The 15,830-nt window shown below is 30.5% G+C and overlaps 1 protein-coding gene across 1 annotated transcript; it reads left to right on the top strand.

Moving 5' to 3' along the window:
• Positions 1–346: 346 nt before the first annotated feature.
• LOC108342091 (zinc transporter 6, chloroplastic) lies at positions 347–1,946 on the top strand. The gene is made up of 3 exons (XM_017579797.2): positions 347–881; positions 963–1,322; positions 1,549–1,946. Exons 1-3 carry the CDS (start codon positions 471–473, stop codon positions 1,861–1,863), a joined length of 1,086 nt encoding a protein of 361 aa, XP_017435286.1. The 5' UTR covers positions 347–470; the 3' UTR covers positions 1,864–1,946.
• Positions 1,947–15,830: the final 13,884 nt, after the last annotated feature.

Below are 15,830 nucleotides of genomic sequence, written 5' to 3'. Positions count from 1 at the left end.
AAGATGAAAAAAAGTATTAATATTAATTTTACTGATAAAAAAAATCTTAAAAGGACGAATTTTAAGTTTAGTACATTTAAAGATATTATTTTCATCCTTTAAAATTTTGACTCTTAAACTTGATAAAGGTAAATATATATATACTATGTGAAAATGTTAAAAAACTGTATTAACGTAAATAGATAATGCCAAAATGGAAATAAAAACTTTATGAGTGTTAAAAATTGATTGACCAATGAAAGAAATGTGGGGTTTCAATAGAAAAAGAAAAGATCACCACAGCACTGGGCACCAGCAAACTGCAACTTTTGTCATAAATCTCGATCTTTACGTGTAGCCTTTTCAATGCGTGACGAAAGATTGAACACTGAACAGTTCATAAAAGGCATGCATTTCTATGAACCTATGGATTTCAGATTCAGCACCACCGAATCACCCACCAATAGAAAACATCCTTGGTGGAAAACTGAATGCATGGGACCTCTTCTCAAAAACAAAACACACAAAATCTAAACTCAAACATCATTTCATCTCTGTCAGAGCTCTTCCTCGGAATACTCCTAATCATGGCGGAGTGTGTGTCGGACACGGCTCAGGCTGCTCTTTGCCGCAACAGCACCGCTGCAGCACATTTGAAAGTGATTTCCATCTTCACAATCTTCGTAACCAGCGTGATGGGTGTGTCCATGCCTGTCATGCTAGCACGATACTTTCAAGGAAAGTCTCTCTATGATATAGCTATCTTGGTAATCAAATGTTTTGCTGCGGGTGTTATTCTCGCCACCTCATTGGTTCATGTGTTACCGGACGCATTTGCCGCACTCTCCGATTGTCAGGTGGCATCGCAACATCCTTGGAAGGATTTTCCCTTTGCTGGCCTGGTAATTTTGCTTCAATTAGAGAGAAAATTTTAGAAAAAAGTTGCTATTTTTATTCAATCTTTCTTGCTGATCCATTGAAAGGTGACTCTGGGTGGGGTTCTGCTGGCTCTGCTCGTGGACACTGTTGCCAGCTCTCACGTGGAGCATACGCACTACACGCCGGTGGAAACGGAGGAGAAGGAGGGTGGCGCTGGCTCATTGAGTATCGAGCTGGTAAGTGGCGGCGGTGGCGGCGGTGAAGCGGACAGGGTTGAAGAGTTGATGAGGTTGAAGCAGAAGCTGGTGTCGCAGGTATTGGAGATAGGTATAATCTTTCACTCTGTTATCATCGGAGTGACTATGGGAATGTCCCAGAATGTTTGCACCATTCGCCCTCTCGTTGCTGCTTTGTCATTTCATCAGATTTTCGAAGGCTTAGGTCTTGGTGGTTGCATTGCTCAGGTAAATCACTGTCAAATTAACTACTTTATTTTACTTGTTTTTCTGCATCAATGTTAAGACAAACTGGGAAGTATCAGTTTCTTAAAATTAGCGTCATAATATGCATCTGTTTGCAATCATTTACACAAGAGTTTTCTATTCTATGTACTTGTTTTCTTAATTTTGAACTGTGATATGTGGTGACATGAAGATTCTGGTAATATTTAATGGTGTTGAATAATTGCAGGCAGGATTTGGATTTGGAACAACTGCATACATGTGTTTCATGTTCTCAGTAACAACACCGGTGGGAATAATTTTAGGAATGGTGTTATTCTCGGTGACTGGTTATGATGATAGTAACCCAAAAGCTTTGATCATGGAAGGATTACTGGGTTCAGTTTCTTCAGGGATACTGATTTACATGGCTCTTGTTGATCTCATAGCAGTTGATTTCTTTCATAACAAGCTTATGAACTCCAATTTGTGGCTCAAAAAATTCTCATTTCTTGCTCTAACTCTTGGCTCTGCTACTATGTCTGTTCTCGCACTTTGGGCCTGAAACATTTTGCCCTCTGTCAAATACACTATTAGTAAAAGGAATTCATTTTCTGCTCCTAATTATATACTTTATTTATTTTCAAATTTCTTTTTTTACATTTCATGCATTAGTTTTGAGATTCAATCAAATTTATTTAAGATTTAGTTACATGTTTTACCATTCAATGATTATTATTCCATATTTTTTAATTCCTCCAAATGTGAATATACTTTTTAATTTTTAACATTAATTTTAATATAGCTAAAGTTTGATAAAGTTTAACCCAATAAAAATAAAATATAACAAAATCTAAGTATATTACATCTCATTGCATAGAATAATCAATTCATGTAAACACTTTTAAACAAGGACAAGGAGATCAGAAATTATGTCTCTCCTTAAAATAATAAAATAAAGATAATCCAACCCTTTTTATCACTACTATGTCCAAACACAATAAAAATTATGTTTATTTAATATTATTATCTTATTCTGTATAAACTGACCTGTATAGATTGGATTTGAAAACAATTTAAACCATGGTTTTTTTTTTTTACATAATTAGTTTATAAGATAGTTGGGAATTCATAACTTCTAACTTAAAATTTCAGCGGATAAACTAAATTATTACAAAAAATGTTTGATAGACTAACTCATTTTATTATATAAGTGAAATTTATACTTTTAAATAAAAATATATTACGTAATTGTTGAGATTTCATATTTTTTTAAGAAATGTTCAAATTCCTATTAAATCTTTAGCGCTTTACTTTTTTAAGAGGTTTATATATATATATATATATATATATTTAAACAGATCATTTTATTTAAAAGAAAAGATCTAATAAGTATTAATTATTATTTTTTTAATTTTCACATAGTATCATTAATGAAATATTTTAATTTGTAATGTTAATTATTTTTTTTCAATTTGAAATGGATACCGAAACTTAAAATCTAACCCAATTAAAATAATGAAATAATGAACTGTATCTATAAGATTGAAATATACGATATTAAATAAAATGAAATTAAAAATACTATAATAAAATTGTAATAAAAATCAAATAAACTAAAAATTAGAATTTAATTAAAGTAATTTATAATTTGTAAATTAAAAACTTTTAAAATAAACTATTTTAGTATACTAATTAAACATTAGTATATTAGTCAAAGTAATTTATGAGTTATTAAGTAACTTATTCCCTTTATATATATAAAATTTATTAGGTGGTAAGTTTACTCTTGATGAGAAAATAAATTGGTAAAGGTAAAAAGCGATCGCACTAATTTAAGTAAAAAATGCAGTTGAAATTTCGGTATGGCACTTCATTATGGATTGTGAAGTGTGATTCCATTGTACTCAACTTTTTCTTTGTGCACTTTTATTTCTTTAAAACTTTCTTCGAAATTTGAAGATAGATTCTTCATTCCACTATCTGTCTTTTTAAATTAGTTTCGTGATGACTGTATCTTAGATAAAGTAATATGTTGCGTTCTTTATTAGCATTTCCCTCTATCTTCCATAAAAGCGATAAAAGTTGCATTTCCCTCTATCTTGCATAAAAGCCATAAAAGCAAGACTTGGTCACATAGCCCTTAAATTATATATCTATATATATTTTATTAGGAATTCAAGTACAGAACAAGGATTTTTCTCTTGAGTAAAGGTATATAAGATGAATAGTGTACAGTAGGGCTGGACGGCATGTGATAATGCGTACCAAGAAGATCTTACGGAGCTAGAGAATCGGGAACAGATAAACGGCAGACAGATGCTGTTGGACTTCGCCAGATAACATCGGACGGCTTTCTCAAGGTCGTCCGACCTTCGATAGATAAGTTTTTTCCTGTAAGGATTAAGTTAAAAGGATTAAGTTAAAAGGACCAAGTTAAATGATAATTAAGGATAATGAACTGAGAATAGATCGAGATTAAAGTTTCACCAATGTCAAGCTCATATAAAAAATTATAAATACAAATAAAAAATAAGGAGTTGATAATGGTGTTTAATGTGCATTTAATACTATTGTTCTGAATATCTTATGAATCATTTACTGATTTAAATATCGGAGAATCTTACTCTCTAAACAGTGGAAATAAAGACAAAGACAGAACATAAAACTCTACTACTGAGCCGCCTACGAGAAGAAACTGTGAAGGTGTCAGAAGTTACTTGACCCATACCCAAAACAAATAATATATATGAAAAAGAAAACTTACAAACATGTCTAAAAAGTTGTGGAATAAAAATAGTGTAAAGTGTTTAACTTTCTTATATGTATGAAACATGCAACTTAGACCTGTAACTAAATTTTTAAATAATTTCCACATTAGAAATCAATTCTATCTAGCGTATCCATTTGAGACACTCAACGTTTTTAGTTAAAGTATGTAATTTAATCTCTGATGTATGAATTCAACGTAGAAAAACTATTGAATTAATGTGAGTTCTAGCTTGAATAATATTCCTTTCCACTTATATGTTGGTTATTAGGACAACGTGCTTTACTATTTCATCTAAACCTTTCACATGTGTACTACACTGTAAGTCTTTTCCTTTATTTTATTTTATTATTTTTGTTATTGTTTTTACTTATACATGTTTTAATTTTATTTTTTCACTAAGGTTATACAAACCTATCAAACTTAAACATCATACATGGTTTCAAAGTTTAAGTCAAACAATATCAAGTGGACACCAATTAAGGTACATTACTCTAATATGTTTTATGTGTAGTATAATCATTGTGATTATTAAATTGTTGGATAACCTTATGTGACCTAATTTTATATTATATTTTTTTCTTGTAGTATTTTTCTAGTTGCAAATGTCAACAAAATATCGTGACAATCAAATCATTGAAGTTATGGAAGATTGATGTTTACATGTAATTAGTACATGCTTATAGTTTATGTTATGGTGATGTACATGCTTATAGGTACTGATATGATATATATGTTATGGTCGTATATATTATTTATAAAGCAATGTCATGTCATGACACATACGAAATGACTTAACGATTATATTTTGAAATGTTATTGTACCAATAGTTTTTCTTCATATTAATGAATATTTCTTTTTGAGATCTTTGTCTTTGTCATATTTTTCTTAATATTTTATATTTTTTTTTGTATATAATAGAACCAAGCATAAGTTTGTACATAATAAAATCAATATTTTATATTTTTTTAATTATTTTATATTTTTTGAGATATTTTATCAAAAAATTATGATTTTCTTAAAAAAAAAATTTAGATCAATAAATAGTGTTTTTTTACAATAGATAGCGCTTATTTAAACAAGCGCTATCTATTGTCAAACACAAATAGATAGGGCTTTTTTTAGAAGCGCTATCTATTAATAGATAGCGTAGATAGCGCTGCCATCTATGCATTTTTTGTAGTAGTGTTGCCTACGTCAAATTGCTTGTTCATTGTGTCTTCTATTTACCGACCAAAATTGGATTTATTCACCAAAACTTGTGATTTTCTTATTTTAAATCTAAATAACAAATAGTTTTATAACGCCCCTAATTTGTAGTTATATCTAAGTTTACGGTCATTCGAAAAAGTAAAATATTTGTAAATAGAATACACATTGTATATAAACTTTATATATATATATATATATATATATATATATATATATATATATATATATATATAATATAAAGATATCTATACATATATTCCTTAACTAAGTTTCACATAAGCTAAAAGTATTATGTAATTCAAATAAAAATATATATACACTACCAAAAAAATATATTACTCACAAATTATTACCGACGATAAATGATCCGTCAATAAAACACATTACGGTGAATTTATCAACAGAGTGTAGAAGAAGTATTTATCGATGAGTCTATAGTCATAGATAATATACTTGATTACTTATCGGCGATATATTCACTGGTAATACCGTCGAAAAACGTCGAAAGTCATTACTGACAGACGATGGCCGTCAATAAGTTTTTCGACTTTATGGAACTAGAACTTGGTTTCCCTTTCTCCCATTTTCGTTTTTTACCATTTATATCTTAGGTTGTCTTCAACCTTCAAAATTTTTAAATTTTATTCATTTTTCTAAGAGATAAAAGTGGAGGAGTTATTATGTTTGTGTCAAGAGCGTTTATATAACTAATTTTCTTTTAATTAAATTTTGTCCATAGTCCAGTTTTGAAGTGTAGTCTAGATGTGTATTCTGGTCCTCTCAAGGGATCTTACTAGATTTAACTCCAACAAGTCTATATCCATAATTTGCTTAAGTTAAAATATTTTTTTCCTTTTTTTGGGGTTTGTGGCAATTATTATACCCGAATTTCTCTATCATATCTTCAAACGAAGGGAGGTTAACAACGATTTTCCAACTGATATTTCCCATTATTAGTGTAGAAAAAAATGATAATAATAATAAAATAAAATAATAACAAGAGCAAGAAGAGAAGAAAAGAGTGAAGAGTGATGAAATAACATAAGACAATAACAAAACAAGTAAACAAGTATAACAAGAACAAGAAATAAAGGTAAAAGTGAAAGAACATGGACTAAAGGAAAGCTTAAAGGAAAAAAGAAACAAAATGAAAGATTGAGAGAAGGAAACACAAATGCCAAAATGAATTACACACTTAGAGAGAGACTTCTCAGAATTTTGGTTAAAAGATAATAGTCTTTTGGACAGAGTAATACATGTGTAGGTCATCTAATTTTCGGGGTCAAAATTTTTTGTTGTTGGAAAGAATACAAGGCCCATGAAAATATTTACCTTAATAAATAGTAATAATTTTTATTATTAGTAGTAATAAATTTCTTTATGGGTAAATATGTGATTAATGAGTTTATATAAAAGAAAAATATTAAATTAAACAATGAATTGTGGTAACTCATATGTTAGCTACATATGTTGACATTAGGGATAAGGGTTACCCTCTTGACAAATTTATACTTGGTTTTTTTAAAAGAATTTTCAAATATATAAAATAATGAAAGGCTGAAAAATTGTCTACCTAATCACCGTTAAATTAAGCTTAAATTTTGATATATGATTCATGAGATACATACTCCACTTTAACCGTTCAAATGTTTAATTTTAGGTCTGTAATTAAGGAAATGAATTTTTCAATCTTGAGTAAACTGAGCACCAATTTATTTCTGTCCCCAAGTTATTTCGATAAAATCTCAATCCCCACTCAGTTTACCGTTAGATTAAGCTGAAATGATATATGATTCTTAATTGGACGTTTGTGATTAAAGGTATTAATTTTTCATTTTGGGTAGATCTGAAAACCATCAAATTCTATCCTTAAGTTACCTCGACAAAACTTCAATTTCTACTTAGTTAACCATTAGATTAACTTGCAACTTTAATATGTAGTTCCTAAGACATATTGATTCATTTTGACCACTCGAATTTTGATTTGGATGTTTATATTTAAAGAAATTGTTTTCGGGTTTATTAGAAAACTCAATTCCATCCTAAACTCTTTTTTTGAGAGTCATCTAGGTAAAATTAAGATTTCTACTTCATTAACCATTGGATCGAACTGAAACTTTTACAATAGGTTCTAAACATGTTGTTATTTACTTTGATAGGTTAGATATATATTTAGAGGTCTATAATGAGAATAATCATCCCACGTAATACTCTAATTGTTTAAATTGTTAATACTATTGGTGAAATTTTGAGTAATTGTATTTATTGATTTGTATGTCTGATTGTATCATTGACTTGAAAATTATTTTATGTTAAGCTATGAACATGAATTTGGATCAAATATGTATTGCATGATGAATGGGTTGATGAATATGAACATGATATGAGGTTGGTGAAGGGTCTCACGGAGAGACTTTGTAGTTGTAATTAATTAGTGTTCACGTTGATGTTGGGAGTCCTGATGTTGGAGGTTATCCTGATACTTTAATAATCATCCAGTCTCAAGTAGAGAAGGATGAATTATATGGTGAGAGACATAAGAGGTCCTCGTCTATGTGCTAGTTTTGGGAATATGTGTCAACAAGCTAACCTTGTTGATGACATGGTGTATTGTATTGAAAGTATATTTGTAAAGAGCAATGGAGGCCACCACAAGTGCACAACCTCCTGTGATTTTGCATCAATGTCTCATCCGGATGAGTGTGTCTGGTATGATTATTGTATGATGAGATGATTTTGTTTAGCATGATTAGTGTATAATGTGATGATTAAGTATAATATGATTATTGTATGTTGTGATGATTAAGTCTAGTATAATTATTGCATGATAATATGATTATTGTTATGTATAGTAATATATTTATGCATGTTTTATGAATGATATGTTACATGTTAGCTCACCCTACTTGTTTGTGTTTGTGTTTATATTTGTGCGATGATCGTATAACTCGTGTTGTTATACAGGAGCTCAAATAGGAATGCAAATAATTCTGGAGTCGATGATTATTGACAATTTGAGTTTTATTTAAAGTTTATCTAATGAAAATCTATAGTGATATTTTAGAAATTTATGGGATTAATGTATAAATGGAAATCAACATTTTTATTAATAAGTAAAATGAAAAAAAAAATTGTGACACTCCGAGAAGGGTGTTACAATACCTACTTTATAATCTTAATTAAAGAGATAATGATCCTACATATTTAATTTATATATATGTGATCCAAAATACTAACAACTTAACTTATGTTGCTTTAATAAAATCATTTGATAAAGACGCATGTGGAAAATATAATAGAACTTTATACATAATATATAATTTTGAACGAAAATAATAATAGAGTATAAAAACATGTAGTTAAATTCAATTATTTTGTTATTTTCTTTTTATAATTAAACAATGGTAATAATATAAAAGAAGAATATCAATCATGATAATTAATTTTTTATTTGATATCGTAGGAAGAGTCGGGTCCTACAGTGGACGTCAAATGTTCTTATTAGGATTTGAAACATATATTTTTTGACAGGTGGCAAGATCTACGTGATGGCTTGAATGTTCTTGCAAAAATTGAATCCCTCGTTGCTTATCGGAAGAAAATTCATCTACAAAAGACTTTATAATACTCAAGTCAATAAGAGTTTTAAAATCTATGAGTATAGTAGTGAGTATGAAAATGTCAATGTCATTCCCTAAATGAATGACATGTATTTATAGAGTTTCTAAGCCCATAGAAAATCTGTTATAAAATAAAATATAATAAAACTTACTATAATTTTTATAATTGAACATTATAATAACCTTAAGTTTTAATCATTATCGTAGTCTCTATTTATGTTGGGTTTTCTCAATTTGCTCCCTTTCTTACTTTTTTTCTCAATTGGGTCCCTAAAAGTGAAAAATCGTAGCAATTGGGTTCCTGCCGTTAAATTGGGTTAACGAAATTAAATTTGATATGAGTTGTCAGTGAGGTGGACTTATGTGGTAGATGTAGAGTCATCACATTAAGCTGAGTTGTCACCACATTCTGCTACATCATCATCTTCAACCTTTTCCCAAATCAGAAACCCTAGCCATCCATGGTAATAACAAAAAATCGTCACCAGTAGCCTCCATGCACCGCCACACAACCACCACTATCGCAAAACCATCTTCTTCCTCGAACCAACAAGAAATTGTGAGTTCTCCCCTGCTTCCACTAAATCAACCACCTCACACCGGGATGAAAACATGCAGAGAAACCAGATTTAACACCTAGAAAACCCAAAAACAGCAACAACTCTTAATCGCGATCATCATCATCGCGAACCCAATCCAGAAAACGAAAGCTCAGATAAAAAACTCAATCACGACACCATAATCGTGAGTCTATCCATCATTACACAAGATCGAACCACTCGCAACAACCATGACGAACCCTAAAGTCCAAAACTCTGGCCACCGTGAGCATAAGCACTTCCGCAAGCCTCATCTATTCTCCACCGCGAGCAACTCGCACTTCATTGCAACACACACCAGCAAGCAAAGCACACCAGAAAGCGAAACCATGAACCCTAATCATGTTCCCTATAATTCCCACATCCAAATCGCATACTCTATGGAAACCCAAATCCCTTTGCGTTCTTCATGAACCTGCAAAGAGAAAGTCTAGAAACATAAAAAGCCCCAAATCACTACAACTAGAATGACATAAATCTCGTTCCCAATTTGTTTTTTTGAAATCTCGTTCCCAATTTCAAGAACCCAAATTTGGTTTTCAGAAATCTCATTCCCAATTTGGTTTTCAAGAATCCTAATTTCGTCATTTCAAAATTCAATTTTCTGAAATATATTTCTTTAATTTTTTAATCTTACATATTTCAAGTAACCTGCTCTAAAGGTGCTACGTAATTTAATGAGTCCACCTCAGAACGATAACTCAACTCAATTTTAACATGTTAACCTAATTTAATAGCAGTGATTCAATTGCTCCGATTTCTTTATTTTTAGGACCAAATTAAAAAAAAAAGAAAAAAAAAAGTAAGTTGAGAAAATCTAATATAAATAGAAACTATGAGAATGATTAAATCTAATATTAATATATTACTTAATCAAATTAAATATATATTCTATTTATATATATATATATATATATATGATATAAAAGGATATTTACGATATTATCAAACTATTTGATATTAGTTAATATACGGTAATTATTTCAATAAATATTTGAATATTATTTAGCAATTTTAAAAAAATTATATTAATGACTCTGGTTGAATTGCGTTATTTAATATATTTGTTGGTTCCGATATCTATATATAATAAAATTATGATAAAAGAATTTATAAAATATTAGCATTAAAAAGAGAAAGAAATGTTGATCAATAAATATGCAATGCAGTCCATTAACATTAGTAAGTAGTTGCTCAGCCAACCACAACAAATTAATCAATCCCCATTCCTTGCCATGCCGCATCATTCACCAAATTTCTAATAGCCTACATGCCCATACATAGCATTCAACTTATATACAAAAGGTTTAATATCTCAACTTTATTCGAAATGGTCGTAATTTTTTTTTTTAATGTTATCCTATAAAATATAATTTATGTTTAATTTAAATTTTTTTACAAATAACATTTAAATTATTAACGACACATTGTTCAGTTGTGCAAAATCTAAATGTATTTTTGATTAGGTCTCAGTTATGCAAAGAAAAAAACAAATCAACTATTTTATAATTTTATCTGATGATATATTTTATTTTATTTTAAATTTAAATAAAACCATCAGGTCCTGGAAATGGTTAATATTTAAATAATGCATTTCATATAATATTCCACGATAATGTAAAAAGCATGCATTAAAACTTTTCATAAAACATACACTCTTTTAAAACCCAATTATTAAATAAACAAGGTCGTTTTGTTAAATAAACTACATCTAATTTTATTTAAAGCCATGTGAAATTGAGAGAGCTAGGAAAAAGAGACGAGACTACAGAGCAATAGAGGAACGGGAAAAGAGATAAGGGTTTATTTTATAAAAAAAAAATGGTATGAATATATATATATATATATATATATATATATATATATATATATATATATATATATATATATATATATATATATATAAAAGGGGTTTGCTAACGCACGTACGCCTGTTTTTCAGTTGGTACATTTTAGCAATGTGTACCGAATTTTAGTAGATAAAAATACCCTTATATATTATGGATTTTAAGTTTTAAGGTTAAGGGTATTTTAATAATTTTCATTCTCAAAACTTAAAAAAAAAAAAAAAAACCCAAACCCTTACTCATCTCTCTCATTCCTCTCAATCCTTTCTCTTTCATCTCTCTCATTCCTCTCAATCCTTTCTCTTTCATCTCTCTCACTCCAACCTTTTCTCTGTCATCCCTACTGTAGTTCCAATTGAAAAAATCAGAAACATTTGCCTTTAAACAATTTGCCTTTGTAAAGATTTGAGTCGTTGACATATTCACCTTCAGGCAAAGGTTCATTCAAGATCTCTTCAATTTCACCATCTTCACTAACCCTCATCATCTGCATATGTTGAATCATCATCTCTAAAAAAACCCTCCAGGCCAATTACCAATTCTTTTGGATGTCATTATGCTTGTGAAAATTAGATAAAATTATATACGACAAAAATTATAAAATGAAAACTCATTCTAAAGTCATTTTTTGTAAGAAATTGTTTAACAATGAGTGTTTCTGATTTTTTCCAGGCCAATTACCAATTCCTTTGATGTCATTATGCTTGTGAAAATTAGATAAAATTAGATAAGACAAAAATTATAAAATAAAAACTCATTATAAAATCATTTTTTGTAAGAAATTGTTTAACAACAAATATTTCTGATTTTTTCCAAGTCAATTACCAATTCCTTTATACTTGTGAAAATTGGATAAAATTAGATAAGACAAAAATTATAAGATGAAAACTCATTATAAAATCATTTTTTTTGTAAGATTGTTTAACGGCAAGTGTTTTTTATTTTTTCAATTGGGGCTACAGTGAGATGACAGAGAAAAGATTGGAGTGAGAAAGATGAAAGAGAAAGGGTTGAGAGAAATTTTTGATTTTTTCAATTGGGGCTACAATAGGGATGGCAGAGAAAAGATTGGAGTGAGAAAGATGAAAGAGAAAGGGTTGAGAGGAATGAGAGAGACAGAGAAAAGATTGGAGTTAGAAAGATGAAAGAGAAATGTTTGAGAGGAATGAGAGAGGTGAGTAAAGATTTGGGGGATTTCTTTTTTTTTTTTTAGTTTTGAGAATGAAAATTATTAAAATACCCTTAACCTTAAAACTTAGAATCCATGATATATAAGGATATTTTTGTCTACTAAAACCCGATACACATTGCTAAAACGTACCAACTGAAAAACAGGTGTACGCGCGTTAGCAAACCCCTATATATAATTATTACAAAAATAATTTTTGATGTGCATTGTTTTTTATATTTAATGTTGGAGACATCAAATTAACATCAAATTTAAAAACAGACATAAAAAGTCAGAGTAATTGTGACGTTAATTAATCACAAATTACATAATTGATGTCACTTTTAACCAATAATAAACGTACACTATTAGACATCGTTTGACATCGAACTATATCATAGTCGACATCATTTGATGTCTCTTAGAGTACTAACAAATGTTAATTGTTGCTTTCTTTTAAAAGTTTTTTGTTTTTACAATTTTTTAAACTTGAAAAACAGAAAATGCCTAGAACAGTTTTAAATGTTTCAAACACAAACTCAAAAAACTATACATTAATCAAAACTACTACTAAAACTAAAATCAACATCTTGAAATAAATTCAATTGCTATTGCGGGTATTCGTCAAGAAGATATGTTGTTTACTCTTATCATATCTTTTTCATTGTGTCATCCATTATAGGTGATACATTCTTGAAGCGTTGTAAACATAACACAATTTTATTATATATGCAATATGTATATTGGAAATAAAAAAGTAATCGTGTATCCAACAAAAAAGCTTGAATGAAGTTGAAAGGTAGTGTCGCCATTGTTGTGAAGCAGTCGTCGTTGGTGAAAGGAGAAAAGAGAACTCACATCATGCTTAAAGGTGTTCAAAACACAAAAATTACACAAAAACAATCGGTGAAGCATTATAAAATCATACCTAAAGCAACATTCAAACATGCATTTGTGTTAAATGGTTGAAAAGTTACCTTTGGTGGTGGTCGCAAAAGTCACTGGAAGGCCAAAGAACAAAGAGCACAGAAAAACAATGGAAGGAAAATGGTCTCTCGTGCTGTTTTTTAAATTCATAAAACAACATATGACGTCAGATATCTTGGGGGATCAACGTCTAATGACTACTGAAAAATGAATTTTGCACTACATTTTTTAATGATTTAAACACAATTAGAGGTTGTCTCCCTGACCATCAGGCGTCTAAAGCGATATGACGTTGATCTCTAGACTTTTCGATGTCATATGTATACAGTAAAAGGTCTTTTGAGTTCAATTTTTTAATAACTTAAAGGTTTAAACCCTCATTTGGTCTTCGTATTTGTGTATGAATCTCAAGTGGGTCATCATTTTTTTTTCGGTCTCAATTGGGTCCATAAACTTGTAAAATTGAACTAATTAAGTCCTCTCCGTTATGTTTTAAATAACGTCGTCTAACTTTGATGACATGGTGCACACATATGTATACATCTTATATTACGTGGATTTTTTTATTTAATTTGTTATTAAGTCTTGATTAACTGTCCAAACTCCCCCTCATAGCCCTTGACGAAAAACCCGTGAAGATCACACTGTTCACCTTTCCCGCGACACATCCGAGAAGATTAGACTGTTCTGCCGAGTTACACAGGAAATCAAACAATGATAGAATCATTAAGAAAACAAAAGGAAAATGAAAAGGAAAAAGAAAGAAGAAATATGTTTGTTTCCAATCCCTTAATAACCCCAACAAATCTTTCAAATTGAATGATCAATTCACTCATGGAGTTCTCCTGGTTCAGAGCCAACAACACCCTTTTGGCATGTTGGAGGTGCGAGATGGTGGTCGTGTTTTGGCATCGAGATGAAGGTTGGGCATGATGATCTCTACGGTGGCGCTGATTTTAGGAAATTGTAAGCGAGGAGACATTCCACCCGAAGACTTGAACAAAATGCTCGATCTTGATGGCCACCAGCACCCTTTGAATGACTTGAGCTGTTACTTACAACCTCGCCCTGGTACTGGTTCTTTGAGTCGATCTGGTCGGTCCAAGACCCTAACTCCAGCAAATCTGGAAGAGCTTTTTTCATCTGAAATTTCATCATCTCCCCGGTATTCGGATCCAGCAGCGGCGTTTGTGTTTTCCCCAACCCACAAATCAATTGTTCTCAATCAGTTTCAACAAATCAACTGTTCTCAATCAGTCAAAACCGGCATGGTTTAATAGGTAGGAGTCATACAATTAAATAATATAATATAAAGGCCACGTCATATAACACTTATACAAGACTTAATAATAAATTAAATAATAAATTCCACGTAATATAAGATGTAAGCAAATTTTAACACCGAGAGTTAAAACTTAACGGAGAGGACTTATTTGGTTCAATTTTACAAGTTTGTGGACCCAATTGAGACCGAACAAAAAACGATGACCCACTTGAGATTGACACACAAATACGAGGACCAAATGAGGGTTTAAACCTAATTTAAACAACATTAGACATTGGTCCATTTGATAGTTCGACACCTAATGTAATATGATGTCAGTCACTTGACTATCCAACGTTAAACTCTTCAAGAAGATTCCTTTTCCAACTACCTTTTTTAAATGCTTAAAATAAATTAGACGTTGACCTCCTCCAATAGACGCCTAAAGTAGGTATGGAGTCCGTTGTGTGGGCTATCTGACATCATAGGGTTAAATTTTGCACAACAGCTTGGCAGCCCAATCTCGACAAAATAATAACCTGAGCTCGACAGTCCAAAAAGATGAGCTTGATAGTTCGATGGCATGAACTGGACAGCTTAAAGTCATACATCGACACCCTCATAAAAAGGATGTCTAAAGTGTATATAATTCTAGTTACCGAGATGGTAAGATGTCTAATTGCACATTTTATATATAAATATATCACCAGTCATCTTTTATGGTAATATTACTTACATCAATTCTAGACGTTAAAAGTCCATTATATATATATATATATATATATATATATATATATATATATATATATATATATATATATATATATATATATATATATATATATATATATATTATTTCAAATATAGGGTTGACGTCCTATACTCAAAGCACTCAAGATTATGTGAATGGCCGGACGGACCTTTGAAGATTGGGCGGACCTTGCAGACCGAACTGACCAAGCATTATTGAAGATCGGACGGGTAGGGCTTAGGACAGACGGTGCTCCATGCACTAGGTTGAAGATCGATCGGACGTTTCTCTGTGCACTCCAGGTGGTCGTCCTCCTCCTTCTCCAAGTCGGGCGGGCGGGCACCTGTTTAAGGCACTCTGATGCTCAACTTAG

This window comes from Vigna angularis, chromosome 6, assembly GCF_016808095.1.
Source record: "Vigna angularis cultivar LongXiaoDou No.4 chromosome 6, ASM1680809v1, whole genome shotgun sequence".
Lineage (NCBI taxonomy): Eukaryota > Viridiplantae > Streptophyta > Magnoliopsida > Fabales > Fabaceae > Vigna > Vigna angularis.
This window is presented reverse-complemented; position numbering and strand designations above follow the sequence as displayed.

Coding starts and splice junctions, on each gene's coding strand:
- LOC108342091 (XM_017579797.2), top strand. CDS start 471: ATGCATGGGACCTCTTCTCAAAAACAAAACACACAAAATCTAAACTCA. Junction 882..962: donor ATTTTCCCTTTGCTGGCCTG/GTAATTTTGCTT, acceptor ATCCATTGAAAG/GTGACTCTGGGTGGGGTTCT. Junction 1,323..1,548: donor TTGGTGGTTGCATTGCTCAG/GTAAATCACTGT, acceptor GAATAATTGCAG/GCAGGATTTGGATTTGGAAC.